The sequence below is a fragment of the Anguilla anguilla genome, chromosome 7 (assembly GCF_013347855.1).
Source record: "Anguilla anguilla isolate fAngAng1 chromosome 7, fAngAng1.pri, whole genome shotgun sequence".
Lineage (NCBI taxonomy): Eukaryota > Metazoa > Chordata > Actinopteri > Anguilliformes > Anguillidae > Anguilla > Anguilla anguilla.
In genome coordinates, this window is record NC_049207.1 from 31634663 (window position 1) to 31649489 (window position 14827).

At 40.6% G+C, this 14827-nt stretch overlaps 1 protein-coding gene across 1 annotated transcript; it reads right to left on the reverse strand.

Annotated features, from left to right (window-relative positions):
* Positions 1-3325: 3325 nt before the first annotated feature.
* On the reverse strand, positions 3326-7212 carry LOC118231110. Its single transcript, XM_035424599.1, has 2 exons — positions 6095-7212; positions 3326-5699 (listed from the first exon to the last, which is right to left on the reverse strand). The coding sequence occupies exon 2, from the start codon at positions 4812-4814 to the stop codon at positions 3549-3551; it is 1266 nt and encodes a 421-aa protein (XP_035280490.1). The 5' UTR covers positions 4815-5699; positions 6095-7212; the 3' UTR covers positions 3326-3548.
* Between the last annotated feature and the right edge of the window lie 7615 nt (positions 7213-14827).

A 14827-nucleotide genomic window follows, 5' to 3' on the forward strand; every position in this document is an offset into this window, starting at 1 on the left:
TTTGTATTTTGATCTCCCTCTTGCCTCTCAAAAATAGAGGAGGAGCAACCTTCTCTGCCTCTATGGACCAGCCTCCTCTGCCGCACACCGAGCAGCGACTGATCCATGAGCCGGACGACAGCAGCACCGACAATGTGTGTGATTCCCACGGAGGAACAGTCACTCTCCTCTGCCCAGGTTACACCGGGATCTGGTTTGTTTAGGTTAGACGTAATTGAACAACAAATTTACACTGAAAAACCAGCTGGGTATGTGGATGTTCACTTTACCTTGCTTGTTTTACTTTACTTACTTTATTCTATGTTATTTGTTTTGTTTATTTTAAATATAACTTGAAATTAGCGTTGGGCCATTTTCATTCCGTTGTACTTTTACCTTACTTGACTTAATGTGCATTTGGAAAAAACTGAGATGGGAGTATACTAACAAGTTTAAAATAATAATACATGGACAATCTAAATTGTATTAGTTATAATGTTAAGGGTATAAGCAGTCCAATTATTAGAAAAAAAATATTTAGTCAACTTAAAAAAATACATTGCTCCATAGCAATGATACAGGAGACCCATTTGTCAGAAAAGGAACATTTAAAACTAAAAAGAGAATGGGTGGATCAGGTAGGCTATACAGTGCTTCTTTTGGAAATGGGAGGAAAAGGGGAGTCGCCATCCTGTTTAATAAATCAGTCTACTTCAACCTTGAAAAAACAACTGATGATAAAGAGGGTAGATGTGATGGTAATAGAGACTATTGGAGGTACTAAAATAACAATGCTCAATCTATACTAAGACTATACAGATTTCTTTAAGAACATAGCATCTTTATTAGCAGACAAAGCAGAGGGTACTATTTTGAAGAGACTACTATTTGGAGACTTCAGTTGTCATAAACTCCCAGTAGGCTCTCTATCCAAAAAATTTACTACCCTTTTGGCAATGATGGGTGAACTGGGCTTGGTGGATATCTGGCGCCACTTTTACACCCCAATGAAATGGACTTTACTTTCATGTCGCAGATGCATGGCAGTTTCTCTATAGCCGCGTTTCCACCAAAATTACCCGGAACTTTCAGTCCCAGGAACTACTTTACCAGGAACTAAAAGGTTCCTTCAGCCCATGGTTGTCTGCGTTTCCACCGCGGTCTAAAGTCCCGCGAAGATTAGGCAAATTAGCCCACTGACGTATGAAAAAGCGACGTTGTCGTCCGTCCATCTGTCCTATGATTTCTTCTGTAACCCCATACTACCACCGAAGTAGCCTCCATTATTTTCTAATAACCGGGACAGCCCGGAGGGGTTTATTCCATCTTATATACAACGGGCTACCAATAATGACTGTATATGGTTACTTTTGTATTTATTGATTTTTATCGATTTAATCACCTGGAATTGAAATATTCTTCTGCAGCCGTTTGGGCATATTTTACCATATAGGCTAATCGCAAAATGACAAGAATAGAACGCAAACTCGGACTTGCGTGAACATTTAAATTAGTAGTGGTACAGCCACCGTTTGCTTTCCTTCGAAGTTACTGCTAGCCGAGCAGCGAAGTGTGCCCTCCAGATGCGAACCATGCACCATAAATGAGTCCATAGTCTTCCTGGTCTTTTCGTGGAATTGAAAAATGGCAGTAAAATTGAGTAAAATTACGGCAGTCTGAAAAAGCTAAAGGGACGATTACTAGAATTAACCTGCTATTTTACCCTGACAAAAAGTGCGGAAGGTGATTTCCAGTTTGCTTTTACTGTATCACTAATGTGAATTACCCAGAACTACCGCATACCTCACATAACTGTATCAAACGTTTTGAGTCAATTACAACGGGCTAACAAAGAAAATCCGGAAGAAAATATTCAGCAACCGAATTAATCCGTTTAAATGTTTTGGTAGCCTACGTAATATGCTGTCCCAGCACGAATGCTTAGCATTTTATAAAACGAACACTAAAGCAAGAAAAGAGCAGAAGAGCACACGTTATAATTCCAAGACGTTGGCAGGCTATAACCAAAACTAGGCTACTGCGCCGCATAACATACAAGTTTGATTTGAAGTTATGAAAATAAATCGGTTTGCACCTGCATATTTTTAAACATGGCGCCTGAAAACAAAAAACACAAAAAAATGCTGCGAGTACTCGACCAATCAGAAATGTTCAGCGCTGCAAGCTCCACCCAAAAGGTTCCTGTACTTTTGGAAAGTACTACCCCCCCGAGCAGGGACCTTTTGGGGGGTAAAATAAAGCCCCAGGAACTAAATTTAGACCCTAGTTCCTGCGGTGGAAACGCACTGAGTTCCTCAAAAGGTTCCTAGTTCCGGGGTATAGTTCCTGCGGTGGAAACGCGGCTTTAATGTCTCATTGTTAAATGACGAAGCAATCCAAAAAGAAATGAGTAAAGATTTAACAGAATATATTACCTCTAATGATAATGACACCGTTTCCCCCTCTATTTCCCCCGCTATTATTCTTATTGGTATCACCTGAACACCTGTCTACCGCAGATCAGTGTTATATACTGCATATATTGTTGATGGTTGCAAAAAAAAAAAAAGACTATTAATTGGATGAAGCCTAACCCTCCCACAATTGTTCAATGGTTACAACAAGTCTAAAACTAAAACTGCCTATTTTTTAAAAAGAGATGGACATCAGTTATTAACTACCTTAGTTATGTAGCATTTGTGTAGGTATATATATAGGTAGATGTGTGTTCTATCCCTGTATGGTGTTATTTCATCTATATGTGCATGTATGTCAAGTGAAGCCCAACCTCAAGGTGACTTTGTTTTGTAACGTTACTTGCCTGTTAATGTGTATTAATGGTAATAAAGTTAACAAAAAATAAATATTAAATGTTTGCGGGCAATAACATACAACATTTAACATTTCCCCCGATTACTGGTAACAGAGTACCCAACTTGCTTGTGCTTTACTCGGATTGCTGCCGGCTTAGAGAAGAGAATATATATGGGGGTTTCTTCAACTAGGAGCACTTTTGTCCTTGTGAACTTATTAAAAAAAAACTTGTTCAAATCACACTTACCACAGTCTCATAAGTTTACCTAATTTGTCTAGTTTTAAGGTCCAAGAGAGGACGCGCTGCCATCACAAGATAATTTGGTCATTTTTGACATTTTTTCTGACCCGTAATGAACAAATGTCATTTCCACCACAACTAAATATATGACTATTATTTTAAAATAGTATGACATATGTCACCCCATAATAATATATGACTATTTTCATAACTAGTTTTGCCAGTTGATACCTTTTTACAATTATTATACATTTGCGAATTAAATTTATTGAATGTCACAAGGGCCAAATGGCTTAACGTACATCCACCACAATCTGAAATATAATGTTGGCTTGGGTAGATACTGTTTTGAAATAAATAGATGTTATTATTGCATTAAGTAGAGTATGATCTCCAAAATTGTGGAGAAATGTTTAATGTATGGTTGTAACTTTTTGAATATTTTCCAAAAATGTGTGCGGTGATGGAAATGACAGGGTGCTGTGGAAATGACATTGTGTTGCGGAAATGACAATTAATGAACACGGATGTAGAAAATATTCAATTGAAAACAGTAGAAACATTTATTTGAAACATTTTTGTTGAACTGTCGTGAGACAAAACTGCTTTTACAATGCAAAATAATGGTCTGCAGCTGAGATGGCACATGAACATCCAGTGCCTCAATGTCATCTGGCCCAACATAGAAAAGCTCTATGGTGGACTTTTGCTGCTGAAGCTCCTCAAAGAGCACTCGAGCATTTGGTATGTCCTTCCCTCTAGCTATCAGGTCATCAGCTCTTCTTTTTACCACTGCCCCTATCCCATCAGCAGGGCCTTTTCCATGGCCAGCCTCCAGAAAGTTCCAAGTCACTTTCTTCCAGCCCATTTGATATGGCATGTTGGTTAAGAGGTAGAAATTTTTTTTGGATCGGTACTGTGTCGTCGGCCCATCACTGACAACGTGCAGTACTGAAGCAGTGGGATGTTGATCCTTCAGGTAAGTGAGAACCTTTGATAGATGAGCCCAAATAGCTGAGGGGTCATGGCGAAAAGAGGAGCTGATAGAGCAGACTGAAATGACACCCTTTTTGGTATAGGCCACACCAGCGTGAAGCGAGGCCTGTTGGTGTGAATCCCCAAAATGAACCGCTTGGATTTCACTGCTGTATTTGCAGAGAAAGTTCTCTGCAAAGTCAATATGCAGGACAATCTCATCTTCACTGACATTTTCTTTAAGACCACGAAGAGCAGCGTACTGGTGTCTGATGTTGTAGACATGCTTCCCCAGCCTTTCTTTTAGTTCTGTTGAAAAGTCTTCCAGCAAGGTATGGAGAGTACCATCAATCTTCTCCTTAACTGTCAAGTGGGCTATGAATTTTTCTTTTGTACCATCCTTCTTGTTCTTCTCTCTCTCTTCAGCTTTTCCCTTCCATTCATACCAAGATGTTTGGGCACCTGGGTCAAAGGTTGAGGTTTCCAGCTCTTTAGCTACACAAACGGGACATTCCCTGTACATACATTCTTTGGTGTAGTTATCACAACACAAAGAGACAATCAAATCTTCAATTTTGCTGCTCTTGATAACTTTGTGATATAGCAGCTTGTCTGCCATAAACTGGAGATTGGCATGTGTCTTGCAGAGGCATGTGTCTCTGTCCTTAACTGTGGGCTTCACAATCCAAAAAGGACGTCTCTTGCAGAATTCACTGTATGAAATCCTAATCTCAGGATACTCCTTCCTAAACTTCTCATTAAGTTTGTCCAGGGGCTCATTTAGGAATCGTTTTTGCCTTTTCATCTTGGTTTTTGTTACAGTCTCCTTTTTTCCAGTAGTTGCTGTGCTGTTCTCATCTCGTTCTAAGAATTGTTTGATTTTTTAATCTGTGGCTGTGCTGATACTGTTCTTTTGCTTCTTCCTAGTGTACTGAAGTTCTGTTGATCTTTTTTCATTATTTCTCATTCTTCCCAGTGAAAATCCAAATTCTGTTTGTGCCATTTTGAGTAGTCGATACTTTTTAAGGATTTTTCCTGCTATTATCTTTGAAATCAGTTGTTAGTCTCTTTCTGACTGTAGAGTTTGATATCTTTCTCTCAGCTCTGCAATCAGTACATTATGGAACACTAAGGTTCTTCTTAGAGTGTTTTGTGTTGTTGCCATTTGGCGTTTTGATTTAGTATTTGGGGAGTCAGCCTTTTTAAGTTCTTTTACCAACCGATCATATCGTTTACGGTACTTCTGCACCTTCCGCAAAGCACTTTCAAGCTTGACATTGCTTTGATACAGAGACATATATACTTTTGAACGGTTTCTTAAAACCCTTTTCCTTCCCCTCTGTTTTTCTGTTTGTGGTCGGGCAGAAGGTGGCGTGGCAGTTAAGTCAACAACCTGTTCTGGCTGCAAGGCATCTGGAGAGTGTGGTGGTGTGGTGGTAGAAAGGTAGACCTGCATCGAAAGTGCTTTTTTGATTTTCTCACATCTATTTTTTTGGTTAATTCTCCACTGTCTCCTTTTTTTTCTTTGTTCTCGCTTTGGCACATCTGATATTGCCTTCACTACCTCTCTTTCTTTTTTCCTCAGGTATCTCTCCCTGTCTCTTTTTAGCCGCTCTTGATATTTCACTGGATCAGCTTTTATTTTGTCCCTATAGGCCTGAGACCTTTCAGCTATTGTTTTACGTGGCATCTTAAAAACAGATAAAAAATTCCTTTTAATTAATATATAAACATAGTATTACACATATCTATTTTTACAATCCATATGTGTGCCCTATCAACATAGATAGCTCGGGTTTATGTGTTAACACAATGCCTTTCTCATTTCCACCACACTCTTGTCTTTTCCACCACAGAGGGGAGTGAGGTGGAAATGACTGTGATGGAAATGACATTTCTACAGTATTTTGTGAAAAACTTCAAGGTAGCTTGACATATTAGCTTTGATTTGATAGCTAGCATATGATGCATGCAAAATACACTTATTTAGCTTTAAAAATCTATCCTCTTACAAACTTCCATGAAGGTACAGCATGTTTGGAAATGACGTACAATAAAAATATTGTCTGTTCAAGCAATATTTACCTTTATTTTTCTTCAATAGCTGTACATGGAAATGTACATCTCCTCCATATCAGACATGTGCTCCATTGCCACTGTCTACTTCCTTAGCAACCACCTAAAAAATCTCTCATACAGACTTTTTAAAGGGAAATTACACTGCTGTGGTGGAAATGATGGTGATACTGTGGGACAACTATATATTGTGTAAAAAATAATATTGGCAACTGTCTCACATTAAATACTAAAATGTTTTTTGATTATTTGAGTATTACTTTGTTCAGGAACATTAAATGTTTTCATATAAATTATGTTTTTACACTTTATTTTCATTGTTGAATTTTAAAAGTCTGGGTGTGGGACAAGGGCAAAACAGTGATATTGAAGCCTATAAGGCTGTTGAAAAGTAAGAAAAAATCATAATGGACACATGGTAAAAAGTTTCAAAGATGGTTTTATTGTTAATTTAACAAAGAGAGAGGGAATTGTACAAAATTATATGTATTTTTAAAAATATGACCAAAGGACATGAAAGTGCTTGTAGTCTAAGAACCACCCATATCTGTGAATCACACTTCAATAAGGCACACTGCAATTGGCATCAAAAATCACAGTGCACTCCACAGAGCAAAGTAGGAGAAAATAGTTAAAACCACACCAAACGCATTAGTTGGGTACCGCAACCCAGGCGGAGCGTAATGCAAACCAACCGCATGCAGACAAGCAAGCCCCTCAAATTAATGTCAAGCAAAGACACGAAGACAAGCTCAAGCACAGCTGGGTTAGCTGACCAAAGGAGAGCGGGGAGATCGGGTTTGACGTTAAAACAACAAACAGATGAACAAAAAAGGAATGCTCAAGCTAGCTAACCAGCTCCGCGCACTACTTATCAAACTAAGGCCATATGATCTGAGCAGAAACACGCTCACTCGCGGTAGCTGGCTAGCTAATTTGCAGCATACAAACAAACAAAACGCAAGGAAGGAACAGCGGTCAATTCAAGCATCTGCCGCTTACTCAAAATAAACCTACAAAGCAAGACAAACATACTGCTCAAACAACTACATGCATAGAAAGAGTTTACACCTAAAACAAAAAGCTACCAATATAAAAACATAAATAAAACAGTCTGCCTTACCAGATGGCTCTCGATTGCTGTATGCATTAAGGTCAACCAACAATAGCCACGTCGTCTCCATGGCTGCACAACCTGCACAACCCCTACACGGGACCGGCACAAACAAACCTTTCACATACATCGTACCGCTCAACTTGAAATCAGCAAAAAAACACAAGAAACAGGCTTACCATTTATCCAATCTGCCAGAAACCTTTCCACTCACAACCCTTTAACCGGTGTAGGATTGTGAGGACCCATAGATTTACAGCTTGCTGCCTGCATGTTCAGAAAGTGCTTATGTCCATGTATTACTGCTCAAAATATTTCGGTTATATACGTTATTTTGTAAATTGAGTGACTTTTAATAGGTTAGTGGATATTTCACAATAATGCAAGCGTTAGCAGTGTAATAGTTTTTTCTGATGCATGCAACAATGATGGAACAAGAGTGTTGGAAACATTGCCAAAACGTGGTGGACTGTTGACGATTGTTCTCATATCGTTCAATCCCCATCCGTCATTATGCTGAGAAATAGCTACACCATTGTTATTGATAGTGTGGTGTGAATGGCCACATATATGAGAGGCGGAACTGGGAGCGCAATTGTGCGTGCTTGGGTAGATTGATGGGAGAAAAAGACAACAGGTGTGAAGGATGGAGGTAATAAACAGGGGAGAGAAACTCTGGTCAGGTGAGCTGAGGAGCCGTGTCTTGTGGGTTCGTGCCAGAGACTGTAAAAAATATGGACAAAGCTACTGTGACGTCACCCATTGCCTCTCCGTGGGTCTGTAAAACACGTTTTGAAGCTCAATGGTGGGCGCGGCCATGTTCTCGATTTGGAGCCAAAACCATAGAGTTAAGCGGTCTTGTGATTTTACAATGTGATTGACAGCCCGGTGCGGAAAAGCCCATCAACCTGAACGAACGATTGCAGAACGAACTTGAGGCTAGCTGACTGTCTGCCGTTATGTTTTAAAATATACGATCAAATGTTTACAGAGTTTAATTTCCATCCGTGACTGTACTGTGTCATGTAATCACGTTATATGTATGACATTAATAATACAATTATGTTCAGTTATCTTCAATTTATGTTTCTCGGCAAAACGAATATGCTTAGCTAGCATATCAGCTTGCCAGTGAGCTAGGTAAGCTATCCATGGTTAGCTCACGCATTAGCAATATGAACTACAGGGGAAGAACATCGACTGCACTGATGGTCAATCAGAGATGTGTAGACTACTGGTGATTTGACTAGGCTAATTTTCATATAACTGTCTGGTAGACCTGCTGTTAACCGAGCAAATAATCGTCATAGGTTTTCGCCACAGTCAGTTAATGAGCCAGTAACTGCTACTACTCCATCGCGGTTTGAGGTGTTCACTTGCTGGGTGACGCTAGCTGACCGATCGTTCGCAAGTGACTTTTTACCGAATAAAAATTAACACTGTCAGCGGTGATTAACAAATCTACCAATTATTTTAATAACTGATCTACATGCGTGTAAATATGACCGCACTCTGAAGAGCACGTTTTCCACCTGTTGCATAAAGACAAAAATAATGTACATTCAATTTCTAATTATTATTATTTTCTTGCTAGCTTCTAGCTTTGTCACATTCGTGCAGCCTAGCCCAGGTAGACATTTACGGAATGTACACGACTGACAAGCCGTCAAACACGTTTGACAGATGGAATATTTGCCGGTTAGGGTTAGCTAGCTAGTCAAATGGCTTGGTAGCCGAAGTTGCGAACTGTTTTAGCATAGGCTACTGGACTACCACATATAGCAAATAAGCGTTAGCTGATTACGCTTTCTGCCGACTAATTATTTGGTCAAGTGGGCTAAAGGAAATAGTAAAAATGACTTGGCTACCGCAAAACTTATTATTTTATGGTCGTCTAGTGCAGCTGTAAATAGCACACGCTATAATGAAACCACTACAAAACGGGATGCCTGCATTTTCTGACTTCGCACAGGTGGACCGTGGTCGGAGCCGCAATGTCAAGGCCAAGAGACGCCACCTCCCACCCCAGTGACCACAGATTGTAGCCCCTACTGTAGCTCAGTCCTCTGCAGTAATCCGGAAGTGACGCACACTGTACCTCATTGGTCCAGAACAAATATTGGCACTGTACCCAAATGATGCAATAAATCATGAAATCGACCCATGGACAGTCATAAGACGAATAAAATACACCTATTACGACTATTTGTTTTTGTGAGAAAAAATTATTCACTTTGTATTTTGATCGCATTTGTACCGTAGACTTACATGGAAACCGGATATGAAAACACCTATACTGGAGCCATCCGTAGTGGCGCTAGTGAGCAACCAGGAACTACAACACCAGGAAATGAGCTTCAAAAACGAAGTCTGGTTTTGGCCGCTTGCACCCAGCAAGTGAACACCACAAACGACGATGGAGTAGCTAGTAGCAGTTACTGGCTCATTAACTGTCTGTGGCGAAAGCCTACGACGATAACTTGCTCGGTTAACAGCAGGTCTACCAGACAGTTATACGAAAATTAGCCTAGTCAAATCATCAGTAGCCTACACATCTCTGATTGATTGACCATCATCAGTGTGGTCGATGTTCTTCCCCTGTGGTTCATATTGCTAATGCGTGAGCTAACCACGGATAGCCTACCTAGCTCACTGGCAAGCTGATACGCTAGCTAAGCATATTCGTTTTGCTGAGAAACATACATTGAAGATAACTGAACATAATTGTATTATTAATGCCATACATATAACGTGATTACATGACACAGTACAGTCACGGATGGAAATTAAACTCCGTAAACATGTGATAATATATTTCAAAACAACGGCAGACAGTCAGCTAGCCTCAAGTTCGTTCAGGTTGATGGGCTTTTCCGCACCGGACTGTCAATCACATTGTAAAATCACAAGACCGCTTAACTCTATGGTTTTGGCTCCAAATCGAGAACATGGCCGCGCCCGCCATTGAGCTTCAAAACGTGTTTTACAGACCCACGGAGAGGCAATGGGTGACGTCACAGTAGCTTTGTCCATATTTTTTACAGTCTCTGGCTGGGTGACGCTAGCTGACCGATCGTTCGCAAGTCACTTTCTACCGAATAAAAATTAACTGTCAGCGGTGTTTAACAAATCTACCAAGTATTTTAACTAGTATTAACTGATCTACAGGCGTGTAAATATGACAACGCACTTTGCACATGTTGCATAAAGACAAAAATAATGTACATTGAATTTCTAATTAATATTATTTTCTTGCTAGCTTCTAGCTTTGTCACATTCGTGCAGCCTAGCCCTAGACATTTACGTAATGTACACGACTGACAAGCCGTCAAACACGTTTGACAGATGGAATATTTTCCGGTTAGGGTTAGCTAGCTAGTCAAATGGCTTGGTAGCCGAAGTTGCGAACTGTTTTAGCATAGGCTACTGGACTACCACATATAGCAAATAAGCGTTAGCTGATTACGCTTTCTGCCAACAAATTATTTGGTTAAGTGGGCTAAAGGAAATAGTAAAAATGACTCGGCTACCGCAAAACTTCAGAGGAGGATTATTTTATGGTCGTCTAGTGCAGCTGTAAATAGCACACGCTATAATGAAGCCACTACAAAATGGGATGCCTGCATTTTCTGACTTCGCACAGGTGGACCGTGGTCGGAGCAAGCGGCCAAAACCAGACTTCGTTTTTGAAGCTCATTTCCTGGTGTTGTAGTTCCTGGTTGCTCACTAGCGCCACTACGGATGGCTCCAGTATAGGTGTTTTCATATCCGGTTTCCATGTAAGTCTACGGTACAAATGCGATCAAAATACAAAGTCAATCATTTTTTCTCACAAGAACAAATAGTCATAATAGGTGTATTTTATTCGTCTTATGACTGTCCATGGCTCGATTTCATGATTTATTGCGTCATTTGGGCACAGTACCAATATTTGTTCTGGACCAATGAGGTACAGCTTGCGTCACTTCCGGATTACTGCGGAGGACTGAGCTACAGTAGGGGCTACAATCTGTGGTCACTGGGGTGGGAGGTGGCGTCTCTTGGCCTTGACATTGCGGCTCCGACCACGGTCCACCTGTGCGAAGTCAGAAAATGCAGGCATCCCATGTGGTTTCACTATAGCGTGTGCTATTTACAGCTGCACTAGACGACCATAAAATAATCCTCCTCTGAAGTTTTGCGGTAGCCGAGTCATTTTTACTATGTCCTTTAGCCCACTTAACCAAATAATTAGTTGGCAGAAAGCGTAATCAGCTAACGCTTATTTGCTATATGTGGTAGTCCAGTAGCCTATGCTAAAACAGTTCGCAACTTCGGCTACCAAGCTATTTGACTAGCTAGCTAACCCTAACCGGCAAATATTCCATCTGTCAAACGTGTTTGACGGCTTGTCAGTCGTGTACATTCCGTAAATGTCTACCTGGGCTAGGCTGCACGAATGTGACAAAGCTAGAAGCTAGCAAGAAAATAATAATAATTAGAAATTGAATGTACATTATTTTAGTCTTTATGCAACAGGTGGGAAACTTGCTCTTCAAAGTGCGTTGTCATATTGACACGCCTGTAGATCAGTTATTAAAATACTTGGTAGATTTGTTAATCACCGCTGACAGTGTTAATTTTTATTCGGTAAAAAGTGACTTGCGAACGATCGGTCAGATAGCGTCACCCAGCAAGTAAACACCACAAACGGCGATGGAGTAGTAGGAGTTAATGGCTCATTAACTGACTGTGGCGAAAACATACGACGATAACTTGCTTGGTTAACAGCAGGTCTACCAGACAGTTATATGAAAATTAGCCTAGTCAAATCACCAGTAGTCTACACATTTCTGATTGATTGACCATCAGTGCAGTCGATGTTCTTCCCCTGTAGTTCATATTGCTAATGCGTGAGCTAAGCACGGATAGCTTACCTAGCTCACTGGCAAGCTGATATGCTAACTAAGCATATTCGTTTTGCAGAGAAACATAAATTGAAGATAACTGAACATAATTGTATTATTAATGTCATACATATAACATGATTACATGACTCAGTACAGTCACGGATGGAAATTAAACTCCGTAAATATTTGATCATATATTTTAAAACATAACGGCAGACAGTCAGCTAGCCTCAGGTTCGTTCTGAAATCGTTCGTTCAGGTTGATGGGCTTTTCCGCACCGGGCTGTCAATCACATTGTAAAAATCACAAGACCGCTTAACTCTATGGTTTTGGCTCCAAATCGAGAACATGGCCGCGCCCGCCATTGAGCTTCAAAACGTGTTTTAGAGACCCACGGAGAGTCAATGGGTGACGTCACAGTAGCTTTGTCCATATTTTTTACAGTCTCTGAGTCGGAGCCGCAATGTCAAGGCCAAGAGACGCCACCTCCCACCCCAGTGACCACAGATTGTAGCCCTTACTGTAGCTCAGTCCTCCGCAGTAATCCGGAAGTGACGCAAGCTGTACCTCATTGGTCCAGAACAAATATTGGCACTGTGCCCAAATGACGCAATAAATCATGAAATCGACCCATGGACAGTCATAAGACGAATAAAATACACCTATTGTGACTATTTGTTATTGTGAGAAAAAATTATTGACTTTGTATTTTGATCACATTTGTACCGTAGACTTACATGGAAACCGGATATGAAAACACCTATACTGGAGCCATCCGTAGTGGCGCTAGTGAGCAACCAGGAACTACAACACCAGGAAATGAGCTTCAAAAACGAAGTCTGGTTTTGGCCGCTTGGCCGAGAGGCGGCGAGCCGCGGGGGAGATGGCAAAAATTCAACTTTGACCCCCTCGCCGCGTCGCGGTAACCAATCTGATTTGATCTAATGATCCGTCAAGTAAATTGTCCCAATTTTTTTCTAATTTTAGTTCCACATGCTATTGTTGCACAATGAAGGACCTAACTCGTAATTTCCGTATCGGGCTTCCCAACTTAATAAAATCTCCTACAGAGACATTGATAAGAGGAAGTAGCGTGGAGAAAAGTCTCTGAAATTGTCGGTGGCTCTGCAATGTAGTTATCGCCGTTAGCTACTATCACTGTCCAGTCTGAATAAAATTCATTTTTGCAGTAACCTAGCTCTGAAAAATGTTAATAAGCTGCCTAGCTAGGCTGTCTAATGTCTAGCCATAGTGAGTAACAACAAACAGTAACAAACAAAAAAAATCTTCCTAAGTTGCTAGTTGTTCGTTTCTACCAGCCAGTTAGCTAGCTAACCAGATATAACTTTGAAGGCATTATCTGGCTAATTAGCCAGACAATGTTTTTGTTGTTGGTTGTTACTCACTAGCTAGACATTAAACAGCCTAGCTAGGCAGCTGACTAACATCTTTCAGATCTAGGTTACTGCAAAAATGATTTTTATTCAGACAGGACAATGAATATGAAACACGATATTAAACCCGGTCAACATTTAACAAACACAACTGTCTGTCAAATATTGGTGACACGCAGTGGTTAAATTGGGTTTTCTAAGGAGGGGGAGCCCTTGTTTACATATTACCGTCAATGGTCAACGTCTTTCAATGCATCTTTATTTACATCTCACAACATCTTACGCCACATTTACATCTCACACCACTTATTTATATCTCATGCCATCAGTTCACATATTAGCTTTACAGTCATTTCATTTTAATTCATGAGGTTCCAAATAGGGCTGAAAGCATGTTTCTCCTGTCTTTCCTGTCTCTCTCTACAAGCTGTATGGTCTGCTGACCTCCTGGTCATGACCCACTTCTTGACATACTTTGTTGGGTTCCAAACCTCTAATGGTGGACCCACTATGTTGATAAACATTAGGCAGGAAACATTCTGTACCTTCAGCTGAGTGCGAAGTGGTGAGACAACAGTGTTCATGACAGAAAATCCTCGTTCACATTCGGCTGTGCTTACAACCATTGTATCAGCTGCTTGTTTCAGTTTTAAGAGTCCCTCCCTGGGTGTCATATCTGGATTCTGTTTAAAGTCCCTGAAGGCTTGCTTTACACTAGAGTAACTTATTTTGAAACAATCACAGAGTTCTCTTACTTCGAGCTCTCCATAGAGCAATGGCACTGGAGTAGGCCAGGTTTTAGGTGAAAGCACATTCAGCTTTTCAAAAAGTTCAAGTTCATCCTTTGGGACCATCCTTGAGATTATGCTGTTGCTCAGTTCATGGAAAAACTTCTTAGGTTCAATGAGTTTTTGCTTGGCATTTGTTTTAACCAACACGCCTTTAAAAGTGCCATTCTCAACAGCCTGAGAGGCAATTTGATAGTGTGGCCCTGGTGTCTCCTTCATAACTGAAAAAACTTCAGCCTGCCTTTTTACCATATTGACAGCATCTGACAGATGGACATTCCTGTCCTGCAATGACTCTGACAAGTCTTTTAGCTCTTCTAAAGCATCAAACATAAGTCCAAGATTTTTTATAAAATCTGCGGAGGCCAGTTTTGCTGAGAGCCCTTCATACATGCATCTCTCAGCAGAGCTCCTTCTTTCATCTTTACCAGCACATGACAAATGTTGGTGCAAAGCACTGTACATGTTCCACACAGCTTCAACAGTTCTGTAGGAAGAAGCCACCCATCTCACATTTAAAACACGGCCTATCTTGCGCAACTGTGCACCCACTGCT